General features: G+C 42.1%; 1 protein-coding gene across 2 annotated transcripts; it reads left to right on the forward strand.

Annotated features, from left to right (window-relative positions):
• Positions 1-795: 795 nt before the first annotated feature.
• LOC308102100 (uncharacterized protein) lies at positions 796-12241 on the forward strand. Of its 2 annotated transcripts, none has more exons than XM_080451704.1 (11): positions 796-909; positions 2535-2605; positions 3320-3429; positions 6762-6944; positions 7185-7327; positions 7699-7783; positions 8205-8367; positions 8674-8867; positions 8964-9105; positions 9611-9750; positions 10598-12241. In XM_080451704.1, exons 2-11 carry the CDS (start codon positions 2539-2541, stop codon positions 10910-10912), a joined length of 1542 nt encoding a protein of 513 aa, XP_080307830.1. In that variant the 5' UTR covers positions 796-909; positions 2535-2538; the 3' UTR covers positions 10913-12241. The 2 variants fall into 2 exon arrangements, with proteins under 2 accessions (XP_080307830.1, XP_080307831.1); XM_080451705.1 differs by lacking the exon at positions 796-909 and adding an exon at positions 6194-6290 and having other exon boundaries at positions 2591-2605.
• Positions 12242-18934: the final 6693 nt, after the last annotated feature.

Here is an 18934-nt window from a genome sequence, read left to right on the forward strand (position 1 = left end):
GTTACTGTACTGTAATGCATGCTACTGTACTTTACTGTACTGTACTGTACTGTACTGTACTGTACTGTACTGTACTGTACTGTACTGTACTGTACTGTATGTTACTGTACTGTAATGCATGCTACTGTACTTTACTGTACTGTACTGTACTGTACTGTACTGTACTGTACTGTACTGTACTGTACTGTACTGTACTGTACTGTATGTTACTGTACTGTAATGCATGCTACTGTACTTTACTGTACTGTACTGTAATGTATGATACAATACTGTACTGTAAGCTGGGCCCAGTTGCAAGTGCCCACGTTACCCTGGAGACGTGATTCTCCACATTGACCAATTTACATGAATTTTCGGCATATTCATAAAATCAGCTTAAACAAATGTTGTTTTAGTATGCATATTTGTCTATCATCAACAACAACAGCAACAATAATACATTTTATTTATTTTACATTACATACATCAAAGTGGTACAGTACGAATAAAAACATTTGCATAATACAATCTAAAAGTCATGTTTTCTTTGAGGGGAGTATATTATTGATTTATATTATATTTTAAACTACATCTCTTATGTGCATTAAAATAATACTGTGGTATCACCACTTTTAATAGGCTAAAACATCCTGAGAGTGAAGTGGAGTAAATCATATAATTAATGGATCAAGGAATGTTTCTTTACTATTATAATTATTTATAAATTAAAGAATCAGAATCCTAAAAGTCTGGAATCCGCCCTCCCTATCCGGTCAAAATCCTCCATACCCCGCCTCCCTCCAGTCCTCCTCCACTTCCTGCTTCCGCGCGCGCCCAGCGTCACACAGAGAGAGTCTGCAGAGAGCCATAACGTGCGTCGCAATTCTTACCATTTACAAACAACGGCACGAAAGAAGAACTCCATTCAAGGTAAAATAGTGTTTTGTTTTGCACTGTATTATTGTCTCAACCTTTCCTAGCATGCTTTGACGTCGTGTTAAACATGCAGAGGAACTGGAATGTGCTGCTGGCCCCATGGTGCTAAGCAGCTAAGCTAACTAACTCAAATGTTTGGCGCGAGTGCAATTGGCTCATTTATACATTCTGAACTCTGGTCTGATCTCTAATTTCTATTATAAACACATCACGTTGCCGTTCAAGCATGCACAGTCTGCTGAAAGTGACAGGCCATGGCTACACAGCTAACTAGCTGTGGGCACTTGTAAACAAAGGCATAGCCTAGTTGCTTGATATATTAATTGACGTGTAGACTATATATCGCGTGCTTAACACATTGTCCTCTCAATGTGCTACACAATCTGGCTACTGAAATGTGGTATTGTAGTTTGTTGGGTGTGGCTTGTCTATGTGACTTCTGTACAAAAGCCTGTAGATCTGCTATTTTCACAATTTGTGCCTCTTTTATTTTTTTGATAATTTCGCCTTTTCTAGTATATAGTTGATTACTTTTGATGCTAAGTCCTTAAATTATTACTTCACTGTCATCTGGGGACCCCTTCAAAATCACGAGGGGACCCCCCCCCACAGTACATGAAAATTAATTGCCTGTACAATCAGATGTGTTTTTTTATTTCTTTGAAACTAGTGTTGATTTTGACAGCAGCATTTTGTTTAGTTTTAACGTTTTCAGGCCAAGGACCCCCTAGCTGAGAAAGAGATGAAGCAGGGACCCCCTCTATATAAAATTGTTTCAGATTAAACTTTTTTTTTTACTTGGCCTGCTCTTTTTTCCCTCTACACCTATACCTCTTTGCCAAAAAATAGCAGATCTACAAGCTCACGAGGCGTTGTGAGCTTGTAGATCTGCTATTTTTGGCTAAAGTTCTCCTCAGAAAAGTGATGCTAGGGTTCAAGTGGTTAATGTAAAAAAAGAAATCTTATCACACAAAGATTTGGCGGACCCCCTGTAGTAACTCTGAGGACCCCCTAGGGGTCCCGGACCCCCTGTTGAAGACCCCTGCTTTACTGTGTCACCATTCTAGTCTACCCCGTTATATTATTTAATTTGAGACATTATTGTATTTAATTTCATTGTATTAGGATGGTGTTTACATTATTGTGGGAATTGTGGTTGAAGCAGCTGTAAAAACAGTTTATTATTGCTGGTATTGCACTAAAATTACTGAATGACGCTCATTTGAATAGGCAATTGCATGGGCAGCTAAATACTGTGAGAGGCACATGATGTGAAATTCATCTGGGGGTCCCTGCTTCATCTGTCTCAGCTAAGGGGTCCCTGCTTTATCTGTCTCAGCTAAGGGGTCCCTGCTTCATCTCTCTCTCAGCTAAGGGGTCCCTGCTTCATCTGTCTCTCAGCTAAGGGGTCCCTGCTTCATCTGTCTCTCAGCTAAGGGGTCCCTGCTTCACCTGTCTCTAGATTTCCATGTGTACACTCTGAGAGTTACAGAGCTGTAAGGGTCCATTTGGTTCATATTCATAGCAGATCATAGTATTCTGCTGCTAGTTTGCTTTGCTTTTATGTTGATATCTGAACAGGTATAACACCAATTGTATTTCCTTTGTGTTTGTTTCAGATCGATGGACAACTTTGTCTTTGAAAAACTGACAGAGTGGCAGTTACCAGAACTGATCGACATATTTAGAGGTACAATATGTTTCCCATCCACATACATTGCTGTCACACAGTAATGGAGTTGACAACTGCTTTTTGTAATATACCTTGACATTTGTATTGAGCATATGCATTTTCTGTGCTATACTATTTGATTAACTGACAACAATTGACCAGCAGATGAACCCAGGTTGATTAAGGTTAATGACATCTGTGTCAGTCAGAAATAGGATGCTGGTTGTCATTCAAACTGTTTGCTCAGCACCAAACATGGCTGCTGAGTTAATGGCCATGGTTTCTGTAGTCCTCTAACACAGTGGTTCTCAACCTTTTCAGGCTGTGACCCCCCCCCAAAATATTTGAATTGTGGACCCCCCATTTGTTTGACCTCTTTACACGGATACATATTGTGAAAATAGACGATCTACAGGCTCACAACGCCTCGCAACAGTTTCACAATATGTGGGGGGTTCCAACCCACAGGTTGAGAACCACTGCTCTAACCTGTCATGTTGAGGACCAAAACCAGGTGATGAAATGTGTCTGATTAGCTTTGCTGAGGGTAATCATTTGCAGTAGAAGTAATTAATTCATTTAAATCATCTGTGTTGGTCCTCATCATTGCAGGTACTGTAGAATCTACAGTCATCTACAGTCATCTACAGTGTAGATGACTGCAGATGAAACCCATGAGCTCTATTTTTTTTCTGTTGGAAAAATAATGTGTATTTTTCTCTTTTTTTTCAGACGAGGGGATTGATCAGGAAAGTTTCTTTCTGTTAGATGATTCCACCATCAAACAGCTGATCCCGAGAGCAGGCCCTAGGCTGAAGTTTCTAAAAAAAATTAGAGAACTTGTAAGTCAATAGTTTATTTCGGGAAGATGGCATACACTTGCTTCAAATGCCAAAAGCTAATTTCAGGGGGTATCAAGGGTCTTCTCGTGCATTTACGGTCTGTACACCATGTCAACTCTGTATCAACACATTTTCAGTGTAGTGAAAGTGGTTGTGGTCGGACATTTGGTTACATATGGTCTTACAGAAGACACTTGGAAAAGGAGCATGGGGATAGAAATGATGACCCCCTTGAAGGCCCAGCCCCACGGCCCCCACCTGTAGGTCCAGCCCCACCTGTTGAAATGCTGAATGCTGACATGGAGCCAGAACAGGGAGACGAGGAAGTTGGTGAGGATTGGGATGAACTAGAGCCAGAGTCCATTACTAATCGAGTGGCCCTCTTTTTAGCCCATCTTAGATCTAAATCTTCTATGACATTCTCAAACCTAAACTTTGTGGTTCAGCATACCTCCAATTTAATTGGCAATATTGTCGGCCGACTGCAATCAAAGACCATGTCTGTATTTCGTACGTTTGGTCTTGATCAAAGCAACGAGGTACAAGAGCTTGAGGTGGAGTTCTCAGAATTAGCTGAGCCTTTCAGAGGCATGCAGTCCGACTATAAACAGATGAAATATTTTGCTACAACTGGAAACTTTGTTCAGCCAGTTGAGGAGATATTGTCAGGGGTTACCTATGTTCAATCAACGGCCTCTGCCACTGGCATTGTCCAGCAAGTTGGTGTTCATGATTCATTTTACCGTATACCGTTAAAGAGCCTTTTGACCAAGATTCTAGAAATTCCCGGGATTTTACAGACCATGCTAGATTGGCAGTGCAGGGAGGGTGATGCAATTCAGGATGTTTTTGATGGGGAGTTCTGTAAAACGCATTCCTTATTTCGGAACGAGGTTTCAATCCCAATTGTGATTTACCAAGATGATGTTGAGATAGTAAATCCCCTTGGTGCTAAAACTGGGATTCACAAGTTGGGACTTCTTTATTTCATTTTGAAGAGCTTGCCTCCAGAGTTGCTATCTACCTTGCAGTCACAGTTCCTTTTAGCTGTGTACAAATCTGATGACGCAGCACATCATACCATTGATGCAATCCTACGCCCTATTGTCAAAGAGATCATGGATTTAGAGCAGGATGGCATCCTTGTTAATACCCCCAACTATCAAGGTGTTGTCAAGTTCACATTGCTCCAAGTAGTTGGAGACAATTTGGGCGTCCATGGTGTTCTTGGCTACGTTGAATCCTTCGTTGCCAATTATGCATGTCGGTTTTGCAAAGCAAATAGAGAACAGAGAGAGTCTCTGACGCTTGAAGACCCTGGACTTTTGCGTGATCGCAATAGTTATGAGGCAGATTTACTTACAGCCGACAAGTCCCAGACAGGCCTGAAAAGGGGCAGCGTCTTGAACATGTTGTCTTTTTATCATGTGTCAGACAATCTGTCAGTGGACATAATGCATGATTTACTGGAGGGGGTGGGGCCTATCGAAGTCAAACTTTTGTTGAATTCACTAATCGACCAAAAGCATCTCACACTACAAGAGCTGAATTACAGAATCACAAGCTTTGACTATGGATTTAGTGATAAGTCTAACAAGCCTTCTGTCATAAGCAGGAATGATCTCAAAAAGCCTGAAGGCTCCATGCGTCAGTCAGCATCTCAAATGTGGTGCCTAATTAGGCTACTACCAATCATGATAGGTGATCTTGTCCCCATGGATAACAAGCATTGGGAACTTCTACTCCTCCTACTCCATTGCATGGAGTTTATCTTTTCCCCTTCAATTACAGTGGCAGCAACACTGTACTTGGGCAAAATCATAGAAGACCATCACTCCCTCTTCCTGGAGCTATATCCTCATCTACATTTACGGCCAAAGCAACACTTCATGGTTCACTACCCACGAATCATTCAAAAACTTGGACCGTTGAAGCAGTTCTGGTCAATGAGATTTGAAGCACGACATGCATTTTTCAAACAGGTTAGCAATGTAACCTGCAACTTTAGAAACATTTGTAAAACCATGGCATTTCGCCATCAGATGATGCAGTGCTACCATTTCCTATGTGGAACTATCCTGTGTCACAATACAGAAGTTGGTCCAGGGCAAAGTACAGTTCTGGTGAACATTAATGACAGGATCCAAAGTGGGCTAGAAGGTATTCCCCTTTTCAGTGAAGTGTATGTGCCAGCCTGGGTTACATTTAAGGGAACTGACTATAGAGCAGGCATGAGTGTATTCCTGTCCTATGATCCAGATGGAGAGCCTCAATTTGGTCTCATAGAATCAGTTCTACTACTGGAGCAAACGTCACCCACACCAACAATAAAACTTGTTGTAAAGAAGTGGGAAACACAGTGGTTTGATAGGCATTTATTTGCATACAGTGTCATTCCCACCCAGGTGTTGGTAGCAGTAGATGTAAGAGATCTGCTTGATCACCATCCCCTCCATGCAGTCAAGTCGTACAGAGGATGCAGCCAGGATGTAGAGGCAGTGGCAGTGACAGTAGATGACAGTTTATACATTTCGTTGCGCAACAGACATTTTTAGAATCACCTAACTGCCACCAGGTGTGTGTGTGTGGTTGTGTGTGACTGTAAATAGTATTTTGACTGGCTTATATGTTGAAAAGGCCTATTTTGACATTACCCCCATATTAGTTTTGTTTTTAGCCATACTTGCTGCTTAAAGTGTCAATCGATTGAAAATGATCAGTATTTGAGTACCGGGTAGTAAGAACCACTTGACTTCTGGGACAGATTGAAAGTACTACTGGAATGATGGGATGCCGTGACTACTGGGATGACGCGATTACTGGGACTACTGGCATTCTTTAAATGAGTGATAAGTGGTACTGTAAGTACTTTTTTGTTTAATCACTTAATGTTTGTATAAGGTGAAGCCCAAGTGCACTCTCTAAAAGTATGCTGCACCACTGTCCACATATCATTTGGTTGTCTTCAAAAGGGTCCTCTATTGGGGATTCCAATAGAGTACCGAAGTCCTGACGTCACTCTCTCATCCCCTGGTTTGTAGAAGTGTTTCTCTATGTAGAATAGTTGGGTCATCTTAAAATCGTCTCATAAGCATTGAGGTCCAAAAACAAACGGACTGTCCCAGCGATGTTGTCACGAAGGTGACTATCGTTTATGATAGTCAGTCAGTTATATTTGATACAGTCTGTTTCTGGCAAAAATGTCACTAATTAAGAATTGGGGGGAGAGGGGGAGAACAACGCAAACCAGGTAGGATGCGTCATTTACATCAGACTTTGGTGCTCTATTCTTTGTCCTACATTTATTATATTAACCTTGGTCTTCTTTATAGATTGGACCGGCGCCTGCACCTGATGCACAAGCTACAGCCTCTGATGCCACACCTCCTGCCACTCCCCAAACCCCCATGGCGGTATCGGCCGCACCTGATCCCCGAACCCCACCTGAACCCCTGGCTCCACCTCAACCCCAAGCCCTCATGATGATTCAGACAATTCACATAATTCCTACGTTTGTAAGTTCTGCTTTACCTTTATAAGCCTTATAATACCTTTAAGCCTTATAAATTTGGCTGCTTTGCATGAAAAAGAAAATGGTGCTCAACAAGCTCACAACACATTGACACACTGAGTGCATTAATTGTAATCAAGACAAAAGTTTGAAATAATGGTGATATTGATTTGAATTAGAATCACCCATTCCTAACTAAACAATAATAAGTCTGCAATTTTGTGTCTTCTTGCAATTTTCTAAGGATGTCCGTCAGGTTCTTACAACGTTCGCAGAAGGACAGCCGATTGTCAGGGACCTTGACGAGACAAATATAATCACCACATCCCAGAGATGTGCCCTTGTCCGGATCTTGGTGTCTCACCTTATAGAGAAGTTTGGAGAGAAGTACTTCAACAGATTTAAATTATCTTTATGTTTTATGTTGAATAGGGATCACAATACCAATGCTGGGGTTTAAGTGGTTAAATGGCAACTTTAAGGGTGTATGATCATCCCAAGTTCTAACTTTACCTGAGAGCTAAAATATGACTTAGTAGGGATATATTTGCTAGTTGTTAACCATGCTCAGATCAGCTACCATGGAGTAACATTTTAAGAGGCACCAGTGCAACCTTCACTGGACGACTGACTGAAGTTAACCACACACCGGGTGTGATTATTTTTTTTGTCTTTTAAAAATGGTTTATTAGTTACATGAAATCAACGCACTGGAACTACTTGATATGATGAATAGTTGTGCTATTTCTGTTTTACAGTCCTACGACGGAGACCAAAAAGGCCATGGCAGCTAGCATAATTCAGGCATTTCCCTGCTTGAAAGACTCTTCAAGCAGTGGCAGCGTGAGTTTTTTTTCCCAATTTTTGCTTTTCAATGTATTATTCATTTTGGTGACACCCCTAGTAAGCCCAATATATGCTCTGCTGTGATGTGTCGCTGATACTGAAAACTCCAAGTCTACAAGCTCACAACATGTGGTCAGCCTGTAGGTCTGCAGTTCTCAGTAACGGACCGTTGAGAAGCATACATTGAGCTTGAAATGCTAAATCATTTAACAGACACAATACCGCTCACTCCTTCCAGAAAAACTACTTTGATGTGTGATTTTCACTGCTGTCATGCCCTTGGAAGCAGGGACAATAATTGGCCTTCTCTTGGGACAGACAAATGTGCAGAAAAACCCTGTTCTAATTCAAGGACACGCTGTCAAAAAATCGAAATGTGCCAAATCTCTATTCATCAAACATTTTGATTTCTTGGCAGGTCATATGGTACACCCCAGCACAGAACCGGCATCCAGCCTGTGGGTACCTGGAGGAAAGGCTGCGAAACGTCAGAAAGAAGCTGAGGTCAGCGCTCAGGGGGAATGGCCGAGCACCCCAACCAGCACCCGAGGATGGTCCTGTTCGAACAGCGGTCATACCAGGTCATTACTAAACGGAAAAATAGAAGGAAGTTCCAACAATGTGGCACATTTGCTTGCTTAAGTTTTCCCAAAACATAACATGCGCACGTTTAGGGAACACTGTCGCAGACAGAAAATCTGAGTAGAGCCTGATCTTAGTGAATGTGAGGAATTTTGGAACTACAGTAGCTTGTATGACCAGACACCACACAATAGCATTTATAGTTGTTTTAGAACTATTTTAACACACAATATTGCTGATAGGGATGACTGATTACGCAAAACATCCATCTTTTAGTGACTGACAGCATTTTGTTCTTTTTACAGAATGTACCATATCTGATGAGCGGGCAGTACAGCTGAAAGAGTGGTTGAGAAGTAATTCTCAACCATTATGCCAAGTTGCGACCTATATGCAGGACACGGCGGTGTACAGGGCAAAGTGGATAAAGGACAACACCAGAGATCTGACCATCAGTCAGATTCTGGAACACTACCCTCACCTGACAACTAACGGCATGGTAAGAGGGAATATTGTACATGTGATGATTCATTGTTTATAATGTTTTGGTAGTGTGCCACATTTAATTTGATTTCAAATGTTTTCCATTTTATAGATCGCTCAGGACTTCCTTCTCTTACATGCGGACGCTGCGCCCAAACTGTACGAGACCTGGCTCCCAGTTTATGCGGAGAAGATCCTGCAGATCGCACGACTGGAGCGGAAGTTAGAGTTGCCGGTCGAAGGATTAACATTAGGTAAAATATTATTGAAATGGTTCTTTGTCAGTCGACAGTCCCTCTTGTGCCAAGAGTCCACAACTACATTGACAGCCTCTCTGTGTGGGTGTGGCACGCACAGCACACACTTTCAGGTACCCTGGGGTTTTCCTCTTCTCAGGTAGTGTCACCTTCAAATACCAGTGGGCACACCCCTTCCTCCTATAGCCTCGTCTAGACCAGGGTTACTCAAAGTGGATTCCAGGGACTCTCTGGGTTACTTTAGTGGGGTCTAAATTGACCCTTAAGTCTGTAACTGTGACAGTGTAACAAATGGACCCCAACTGGTCAATTATTTTCCATTTGTAAACTGTCATGGTTAGGCCAGCTTCTGGCCTAATGGTGGGAATAACTAAACTACAAACTAACCAGCTGCAGAGTCGCTATTGGTTACATAGGTTACGGTACATTCTTGTTGGCTATTGAATGACAAAATAAAGGATATGCTGTTCCACCTCGTATTGATACCTATGTCTTCCTGCAGATGACATTGGGGATCTCGCCCTGCAGCAGTTGCCATCCTTGCTCCCCCCAACAGCATACAAAGTTGGACGTGGCCGTGGCAGTAAAACGGTGCGCCACACCATTGCTGAGTGCAAGAAGGCCTTCATCCATCATCAGCCTGTAAGTCCACCAGCACATCTAAAGGGAAACTTTCCATTTTATTTTAACATTAACATATACCTGTTGTATAATTAATGAGTTTGTGTAAGTATTGAGTGTGTAATCTACAAAGCGTATACAGCACACAGCAGGAGGACAAGAACACAGTAGGGCATTCACAACTACGGCGTTTCACTAGTCGACGAGTAATCCTAAAAAGTTGACAAATAGTTGACTAGTCATCTAGATATGACCTCACCCCACCCGAAACAATGACATTGATTAATTCTTGTCAAAATGTCTCTGAAATAGGCTAACTACTGCTCTTTGCTAGTTTAACATATTGCTTTACAAATACAGGTATAACAGGACAAGCTTATTCCTTCTGTTAATATACCGCCCGGTTTATCTTATAAGGCAGGGGTTTTCAACTGATTATGAGCCAGGGACCACCACCACCCTCCTCACTAAGAATCAACCTAGGGACCACCGTTGTGCTGCGAGGGGGATATAAGTTAACGCTTTATATGCATTCTATGTCTATACAGTACATCTCTCACTGTTTCTCAACCAATGGACCCCCAGTAGATAAGATTTAGCCTATCAGAGACAAAACTAAAGAACATTTTGTTATCGTTGGATACCACTTTGACCACAATACTATGCTGTGTTATGTTTGTACCATAGGAGTGATAATACGCAAAATGAATATGTTAAACAATAAGTTAACTCTTATAATGTAACATGAAAACAAATGGACCCTTGACACCTTCATTATTATTTTTTCTTTTAATTATACACTTATTTTTCTATACTTTGTAGACATTTTGTCCTTACTCACTCAACCTCACTTTTCTGTGTTTTTCAGCCTGGAACCAACATGGTGGAGTATCTCCAAGCAGCCAAGAACTCCCAAACTGAACCCTATGTCCTGACACTTGGCAACAACTCTCAGCAACCATCTCAGGTCTTCGCAATTATAGATGGACAGGCTTTGAAACAGGACAAACTTCTTCAGGCCATCGACGTCTGCTTCAAGGCCTACTACATTTTTGACATCGAGTACCCCAAAAAGTGTCAACTTGTGTGGGACTTCCTACAGAGTATTATCTATGGAATTCCACTACAAGAGTCCAAGAAAATGGTGGAGTTTCTGCACACAAGAATTCTGGCTTGCCAGTAGAGCTCACACACACACCCCCCAACACATTACCCACTCAATCAACCCACGTACCCGTTAGTCATTGAGGGCAGCCTTGGTCCCTGGAACAACATATTTTGAGATGGGGGGGGTCCGCGGCCAAATGCGGTACATATAATTCTGGGGGTCCTTGACATGAAAAAGTGTGAGAACCACTGATATAGAAACAAGTTTTTGACACCAGAAGATTCAGAAGACATTTTGTAGAATCGGCCTCAGGTCTTAAAGGGTTAACCCCTACTTTGATCACTACAGCATCAAAAACAGCAGATCTACAAGAAGCTCGTTTGAGCTTGTAGAGCTGCTATTTTAGATTTTTTAAATTAGAATGGTGTAAAAAAGAGTTTGGGACCATTGAGGTCGTTCCACCCCAGAGAACACGTATCGGGACATAATGAGGTTGTTCCTCCCCACAGAGAACACATATCAGGGTGATTACGTAACAGGGACCAACATGGCACTGTTCACTAAATATGACATTCCTATAGAAACAGGACGGATTCTTTGTTCCCCCAGAGAGCACGATGAAGACTTGACTGTTTGTCTAAAAGCAGAAATGTTTGCTTTTGGGTTGTTGTTTCTAAGAGTTTTTCTGTGTGTGGGGAAAGCTTTAGCTGAAAATAGCAGATCGACAAGCTCACAATGCAATGCCTGGTGTTGTGAGCTTGTGGATCTGCTATTTTCAGAGAAAGCTGTTCCCACAATACGTTCGCTGGGGTTTAAGTGGTTGATTGTTTGTTACGTTTTTGTATTTTGTTTGTTAGGGAAGCTGAGCTGGCTGATTTGGAAGTTATTTCAATTGAACAACTTTGGCTACAACAAAATGATTAAAACGAACCCTTGAAGCTTTATAACACTGCTTGCACACCACACCTCCAGTGAAACATGTTTTAAAAACGTTTGGGGTTTTGTTTTATTTGAATGCCATTTGCATTGTTTGGAAAACGTTATTGCTTACACGTGTCTTTTTGGTGTGTCAGTGATGTTTAGAACAGGATACAGAGACATCTGGATTAAGGTTTAGATGGCCCCAGAGAGCACGATGAAGACTTGTGTTTAAATGTTTGCTTTAAAAACTATGTTCAAAGATTTGCACAAATTTCAGGATTTTTCAAAAATAGCAGATCTACCAGCTTGTAGCGCGGCACAAGCTTGTATATATGTGCTTGTATATATGAGCTCATATCTATTTTTGAATAGCAAAAGTATAAAAATGCTTTTTATCCCATGTCTTAATGAGTTAATAGAACTCAAATGTTTAAAAGTTGTCATTTTTCATGCTTTTATTTTTCTATAAAATGACTAAAAGAATCCAGAATGGTTTGTGTTTATTGCATTATGCTTTGCATGACCAAATCTAGCATGTATTTTGTCATAGGTTTGTAGTTAAACTGTAGTTTAAAGTAACACACATATTGTGGTTGAATAAACCCATAATAGTTTTATTTAACACATGATTTGGATAAAACAACCCAGAATGGTACATAATTTGACCCACAATTGGGTTGAGTATATAATAAATAATAAGGGTTGAATTTACTCAGATGTACAGTTAATTTAACCCAGAAATGGGTAGAATATATAATAAATGATATGGGTTGCATTTACTCAGACGTACAGTTAATTTAACCCAGAAATGGGTAGAATATATAATAAATGATATGGGTTGCATTTACTCAGACGTACAGTTAATTTAACCCAGAAATGGGTAGAATATATAATAAATGATATGGGTTGCATTTACTCAGACGTACAGTTAATTTAACCCAGAAATGGGTAGAATAATTTAACTCATCCACTGGGTTAAAACGGACCAACCCATCTTGCTGGGTAAAATTAACTACTGCTGGGCCGGTGCTATAACTACCCAGGGGATGGGCTAAAAACAACCCAGAATGGGTTGTTTCTAACCCAGCATTTTTCTCTGTGTATTGGTATGAGTTAGTATGTTTTAGAAAAAGGAAATAAACAACACCACCATGAAGAAGGAATGGCTACACAAAAGACGTTCAAAGAGCAAACACAAGCACTTGTGCACACCATCAATGGGATGGGCAATCCGTTCCTAGATGATCGCCACAAGCTTCTAATGTTGGACACACGAAATGTGATTGACGAGTCAGTGGTTAACACAGTCCGCACTGTGGAATCAGTGGGCAGAGAACAGTACGACAAGTACCATAAGACAGTGATCATGGACCGCACACACTCCATTCATGAGCCCATCAAAAAGAACTCACTGCCTCTCTTCAGATGCCCAACACTCAAGATCAAGACCAAGCAGGCAGGGCAGATCTCAATGTTGAAGGATGATGTGGCACTCTTCTCCCGGTTATATATAGCCACGCAACACAGAGAGGGGAACATGAGCACCTTCTTTAAACATGAAAACCATCCATACCCTCCCTCTCTATCTGACAGAGGGAAACTACGGCTGGGAAAGAAGTCAGATCTGCTAAATATTCTGACACAGAAGACACAAGAAGAACCTCCAGCTACGTTTGATGTCAAAGTACTCGATGGAGCTGCTGTGGTGCACTTCCTGTCCACTACCAACATTACCACATTTAAGGAGGCACGGTGGCGCAGTCGGTAGCGCTGTCGCCTCACAGCTAGAAGGTCCTGGGTTCGATTCCCGCCGGGGACGCTGTGGGCGCTGGGGGCGTGTCTTCTCCTCCGCGTCATCAGCGCCCATACCCTAGGTGGGGTTGGCGAAAGGGCCTACTCTGTGTGGAGTTTGCATGTTCTCCCCGTGTCTCCTAGGGTAGTTAATACCCTCACAAAAACATGTAGTAATCCTGGTCGCTATACCGCCTCCCCCATGACAGCCGGGGCGCCTGATGGAGGGGAAGGGAACTGGTTGGAATAACGTGTTCCTTCCACACGCTACGTCCAACCAGGGAAACTCCCCCCTGTCAGGTGACAAGAAGGTCAGTTGGCTCTCATGCCTGAAGGAAGCATGAGCTCGGCCCTGGCCTCCCTACTGTGGGGGACTGGTGTAGTGCTGGTGTAGGGCTGGTGTAGCGCCCAGGATCACTTAGGAAATTGGCACCGGGTGAAAAATATGGGTTACAAAAATCGTGGGATAAAAAATGTAGTAAAAAAAAAAAAAACATTACCACATTTGACGAATATGCCAGTTGTGTCTTTGTTCCCCACATCATGAAACACCTGGAGATCTCCAAAAGAGTTGATGTGGTCTGGGATACGTACATCACCAGCAGCATAAAAGAGTCAACAAGGGAGAAGCGAGGCAAAGGGATACGACGGAAGGTGGCTGGTCAGAACAAGCTGCCAGGGAATTGGTCCGATTTCCTGCGTGATCCTACAAACAAGCAGGAACTCTTTGCCTTTCTCTCTGGGAACATTGCATCCACTGCCTGGCCAGAGGGCAAGCTGGTCTTCATCACATATGGCATCACAGTGGTCGGCACAGACACCAGCCACTCGATGCTGCCATGTAACCATGAAGAGGCCGACACCAGGATAGTGATTCACCTGCTTGATGCCCTGGAACATGGCTGTTCTACCTGCTTGATACGCACTGTGGATACGGATGTTGTCGTTATCCTCATCGGCAAGTTCCATGCCCTGCTCGCCAAGTATCCAGCTGCAGACATCTGGGTTGCTTTTGGCACTGGCAAAAACTACACCTATGTTCATATAAACACGATCTGCCATGCTCTGGGCAAAGACAAGTCCACAGCACTTCCCGTCTTCCACTGTTACACAGGCTGTGACACAACATCAGCATTCAGCGGGAAAGGGAAGAAGTCAGCATGGGTGGTGTGGAAGTCCTACCCTGAGGTCACCCAGGCCTTCAACTACATGGCAGAAAATCCATACACTTCTGTGACCATAGATGCCCAACACTTTCAGCTTCTTGAGCGTTTCACAGTCATCATGTATGATAAGACACGTGATATGGAATCTGTCAATGAAGCACGACAAGAGTTGTTCTGCCAGAAGAACAAAACGATGGAACACATTCCACCAACGCAAGATTCACTGCTGCAGCACGTGAAGCGAGTTGCCTACCAGTCTGGGATCTGGGCCACATCTGAACTGGCCCAGCAGCCGACACCCAGTCCAGAAGGATGGGGATGGACATTGGATGACAACAACCAGGTCTGGCTTCCTGTGTGGAGCATTCTACCGATGGCGTCAAAAGCCTGCAATGAACTGGTCAAGTGCGGTTGTAAAAGACCTTGTGGTGCAAGGTGCTCATGCAAGAAGGCACACTGGAATTGCACAGATCTTTGCAGTTGTCAATGTGACAAATAATTTGAATGTTGTTATCCTGGAAAGTGAAGCTAATAATCTTCAATTCTCTTCATGCTCCATTTTTCAATGTGTCTGAAAATTATGTACATACATTGGCAGAATCAACCAAATTATCTAATCTTGGCAGAATTAGTCACTTATTGATATTCCCTATAGTTTTATTGCATTCCTTGTCCCAGAAAATGTATATTTTGACACCAAGATTGACCTTCTAAGTGGCTTGGAAGCCGAGATATTGGCAATTATAGATATTACATGGTGGCCATCTTTGCAATCCAAGATGGCCGCCTTCTGCCATCTTGATGACGTGGCTACCCTTCCAAAATGAAACCTATGGTGATGGAGAGCATGTAGAAAAAAATTGGCGCTTTTGTGAGCCGTGTCCACATTTTTTTGTTAACAGCCCTCACTATCACTCCCTGCCTCCCTCCTGTGTGTAAGACACCTATGCCCCCGGCAACTGGTATTCTAGGCTATTGCCCCATTTTAACCCTTTTGATACTAGTTGATTGATGAATTGCATTTTACTTAGGCTTTGTAATTGATAATAAATAAATATATTTCATGAACTTGATCCTTTTTATCTAGTTTGAAGTATTATTGATCGTTGCTTATTTTGCCTTTATTATAAATAAAACGAATATACTCTTTTCAACTGGAAACACACGTCTCTGCTCCTCCTTATTATAATAACCTGTGGTCTAGTATTCAAGGTGTATTGTACATTATATAATATTCTCTGGGTGAAACTCCCAGAGTGGCGTAGTCTGGTATCCTGTTTCCGGGCCTAAGGATGTGTGAAAATGTAGTGTATGTGCAAGGTGCAGGAACAAGGTAGAACTAAACTCAAAAGGAACCAAAAGAAAACAATGTTTCCTGTGTAGGAGAGAGAGGCAGAGTAGACTTGACCAGCCTGCTTAAATACTCCAGAGGATGATTGAGTCAGGTGTGCCTCGTCCTCTAGGCACACCCCTGCAGGCTGGTCCCCTCCTCCTACACATGAACAGAGAACACCATTAGAATAGAGACACACGGGGACTACACATTTCACGCCCACTTTTGAGACAGCGCCGCTACTCCCGGTCCGTTAGAACGATGAACTGCAGCTGCCAATGCATTCCCTATGAAAGTTAGCCTACTTTTAAAATTATCCTGCATTAAAGGACAATTTTGGACTAAAGTTTTCTTAACTTTTCTATGACGTTATGATATCTTAGGATGAATGGTACAGTAGAAAAATGTCATAACTCCACCCCTGAGCCGCCACAGCTTAAAAGGTGCGCGGATAGGCCTTAGGTTAGATCACATATTTTAATAGCTTTTTTTAATTATTTTTTTGATGAGATCTGACGTTCATAGTGACAGAACACTATGCAACCAAAAAAAAAAAAAACAGAAGTCTCGCTAGACGAGATTGAAATCTCGAGATTTCAATCTCGTCTAGCGAGACTTCTGTTTTTTTTTTTTTTTTTTTTTTTTTTTTGGGACAGTGTTCTGTCACTATGAACGTCAGATCTCACCAGAAAAAAAAGAAAAAAAAGCTATTAAAATATGTGATCTAACCTAAGGCCTATCCGCGCACCTTTTAAGCTGTGGCGGCTCAGGGGTGGAGTTATGACATTTTTCTACTGTACCATTCATCCTAAGATATCATAACGTCATAGAAAAGGTAAGAAAACTTTAGTCCAAAAATCCCCTTTAACTGAAGACGATATTGATTTAAATAAAAATATGTTTCCAAATGTATGGAGTGTCTTTCTCAACATACCATCTTGTTTTCTTAATAGTTGATGTGTTTCACATTTAATTTGCCACTTTAACGAGTTACCCATAATGCTAACGCAGCAGAGGGTAGACAGCAGACGGGCATTTCAGTGACATCACTGTCTTTACGAGCGCCGAGCGCCGACCACTGGCGTCCCCACTGTAGAGGCAGGAGAGGCGGTCGCCTGCCCAACTAAGATCTCGCCTCCCCGAAAATGTGTCATTGCGTGCTTAATGTCCTCAAAGTCACGCATCCAACAAGCTTTGAACTGAGCAGATTGGGCCTTCTGTTCCAGAGATAATGACCAAAACCTATTGAAAACGGCCACTTTCGCCAGTTTTCTGGGTATTGAAAACCTCAAGGGATGCGTCCGTGACGTATATACCATGCGACCTCTTAAACTCTGGATCCCCGATGCTAGCGGTTTTGACATACTTATGGAGTATATTATAGTATATTGTGGGTAGTATATCGAGATGAAAGATATGGGACATTAAAAAGGACCAATTAAACAAATGGGACAGATTATTAGAACACAAAAAAAATCGCTACAGCCTCAGTAGTTAACCAGTGAAATGACGGTATTTTACAATGCCTCTCATAGAGATTGCATTGAGAGCTGCAGTTCATCGTTCTAACGGACCCCGAGTGTCAAAAGTGGGCGTGGATTTGTAGGCCTTCCGCTTCCGGCCGTGTGTCTCTATCACAGCAACACTACACCCAAACAGGATGGGTCATCACACGTCCAGTCCTGTTTTAAAGGATCTACTACTGCAAATCTTTAAATATATATATATATATATTTTTTTTTACATATATATATATATATTTAAAGATTTGCACACATTTTTACATTAAAAAATTGCAGATCTACAAGCTCATAGCGCGGCACTCGTGCCGCGCTATGAGCTTGTATATCTGCTATTTTTGAATAGCCAAAGAAATCTAAAATGACATACTTTCCCGGCCAAATGGGTTAAATGGCTTTTTAAAAGCCATTTAAGCTATAACTAGGCTAAGTTTGAACTTAGTATGAGGTTGTGCAACTGGCCCCAGACCACCACCTATAGGGACCCTGAAGCTGCTCCCCCCTCCCTACCTAACAAAACCAAGTTCTACTGAACTAAAAACTAAACGAACAGATAGAACTACCGGCCATCTCCAGACTCCAGGCCAAACTAAAGTAAACTAAGTAACATAAAGAAAAGGCTTTCTAGCCTAGATAATCAACGGTGTGGGTTCTGAGGTTGTAACTGGGTCTGTGTCTGGAGTGGAACTGAATCTGGCTGGCATTTACCCAAAAGTTTCCTAGCTGTTTGGGCATGACTTCCTGTCGATTTCATTGGATATCATTGGATATCATTGGATCAAATCGACAGGAAGTTACCAGTGACCTAGTAATTTCAATCCCAGATCAGCTGCAGGTGTGCCAGCCTGGGTGAGAGGAGAGACAGTGGGGGTTAGTGATTTATTGAGGGAATTATGTCATGGCCACACGCAATAGTTTTTACATTTTTTGATATTTTTCAAATATTTTCAAAAATAGCAGATCTACAAGCTTGCAGCGTGTCACTTCGTGCCACGCTGCGAGCTTGTAGATCTACTATTTTTGAATAGCCAACATACAAATGGATAAAGTGGTTAAAATGATGATGCTATGCTAACTACTTTTGCTGGGGAACCCCGCCAAGGACCCCTGGACCCCACTTTGAGAACCAATGATTTACAGCAGTGGTTTTCACTCTCTCCTTTAGCTGTCCTGGGAGAGCGATTAGCATGTTCTCTCTCTACTTTAGGAATGTTGAGCTGTCTACCAGATGTTAGCTGTATCTCTCTGTTCTCTCTGCTCTCAGAAAGAGCACTCTATCTGTACTGCTTTTACCCTTACAGCCGGGAAAAGCATCTGCGTTGTTTTAACCCTTACTTGCTCCTACATTATGATTAGGATTATACAT

This window comes from Gymnoscopelus braueri (genome assembly GCF_963280865.1).
Source record: "Gymnoscopelus braueri genome assembly, chromosome: 15".
Classification (NCBI taxonomy): Eukaryota; Metazoa; Chordata; class Actinopteri; order Myctophiformes; family Myctophidae; genus Gymnoscopelus; species Gymnoscopelus braueri.

Excerpts from the sequence above, each read along its gene's own strand:
- LOC308102100 (XM_080451704.1), top strand. The coding sequence starts at position 2,539 with ATGGACAACTTTGTCTTTGAAAAACTGACAGAGTGGCAGTTACCAGAA. Across the intron at positions 8,368-8,673 it reads TCGAACAGCGGTCATACCAG|AATGTACCATATCTGATGAG; the intron begins GTCATTACTAAA and ends TTCTTTTTACAG. Across the intron at positions 8,868-8,963 it reads ACCTGACAACTAACGGCATG|ATCGCTCAGGACTTCCTTCT; the intron begins GTAAGAGGGAAT and ends TCCATTTTATAG.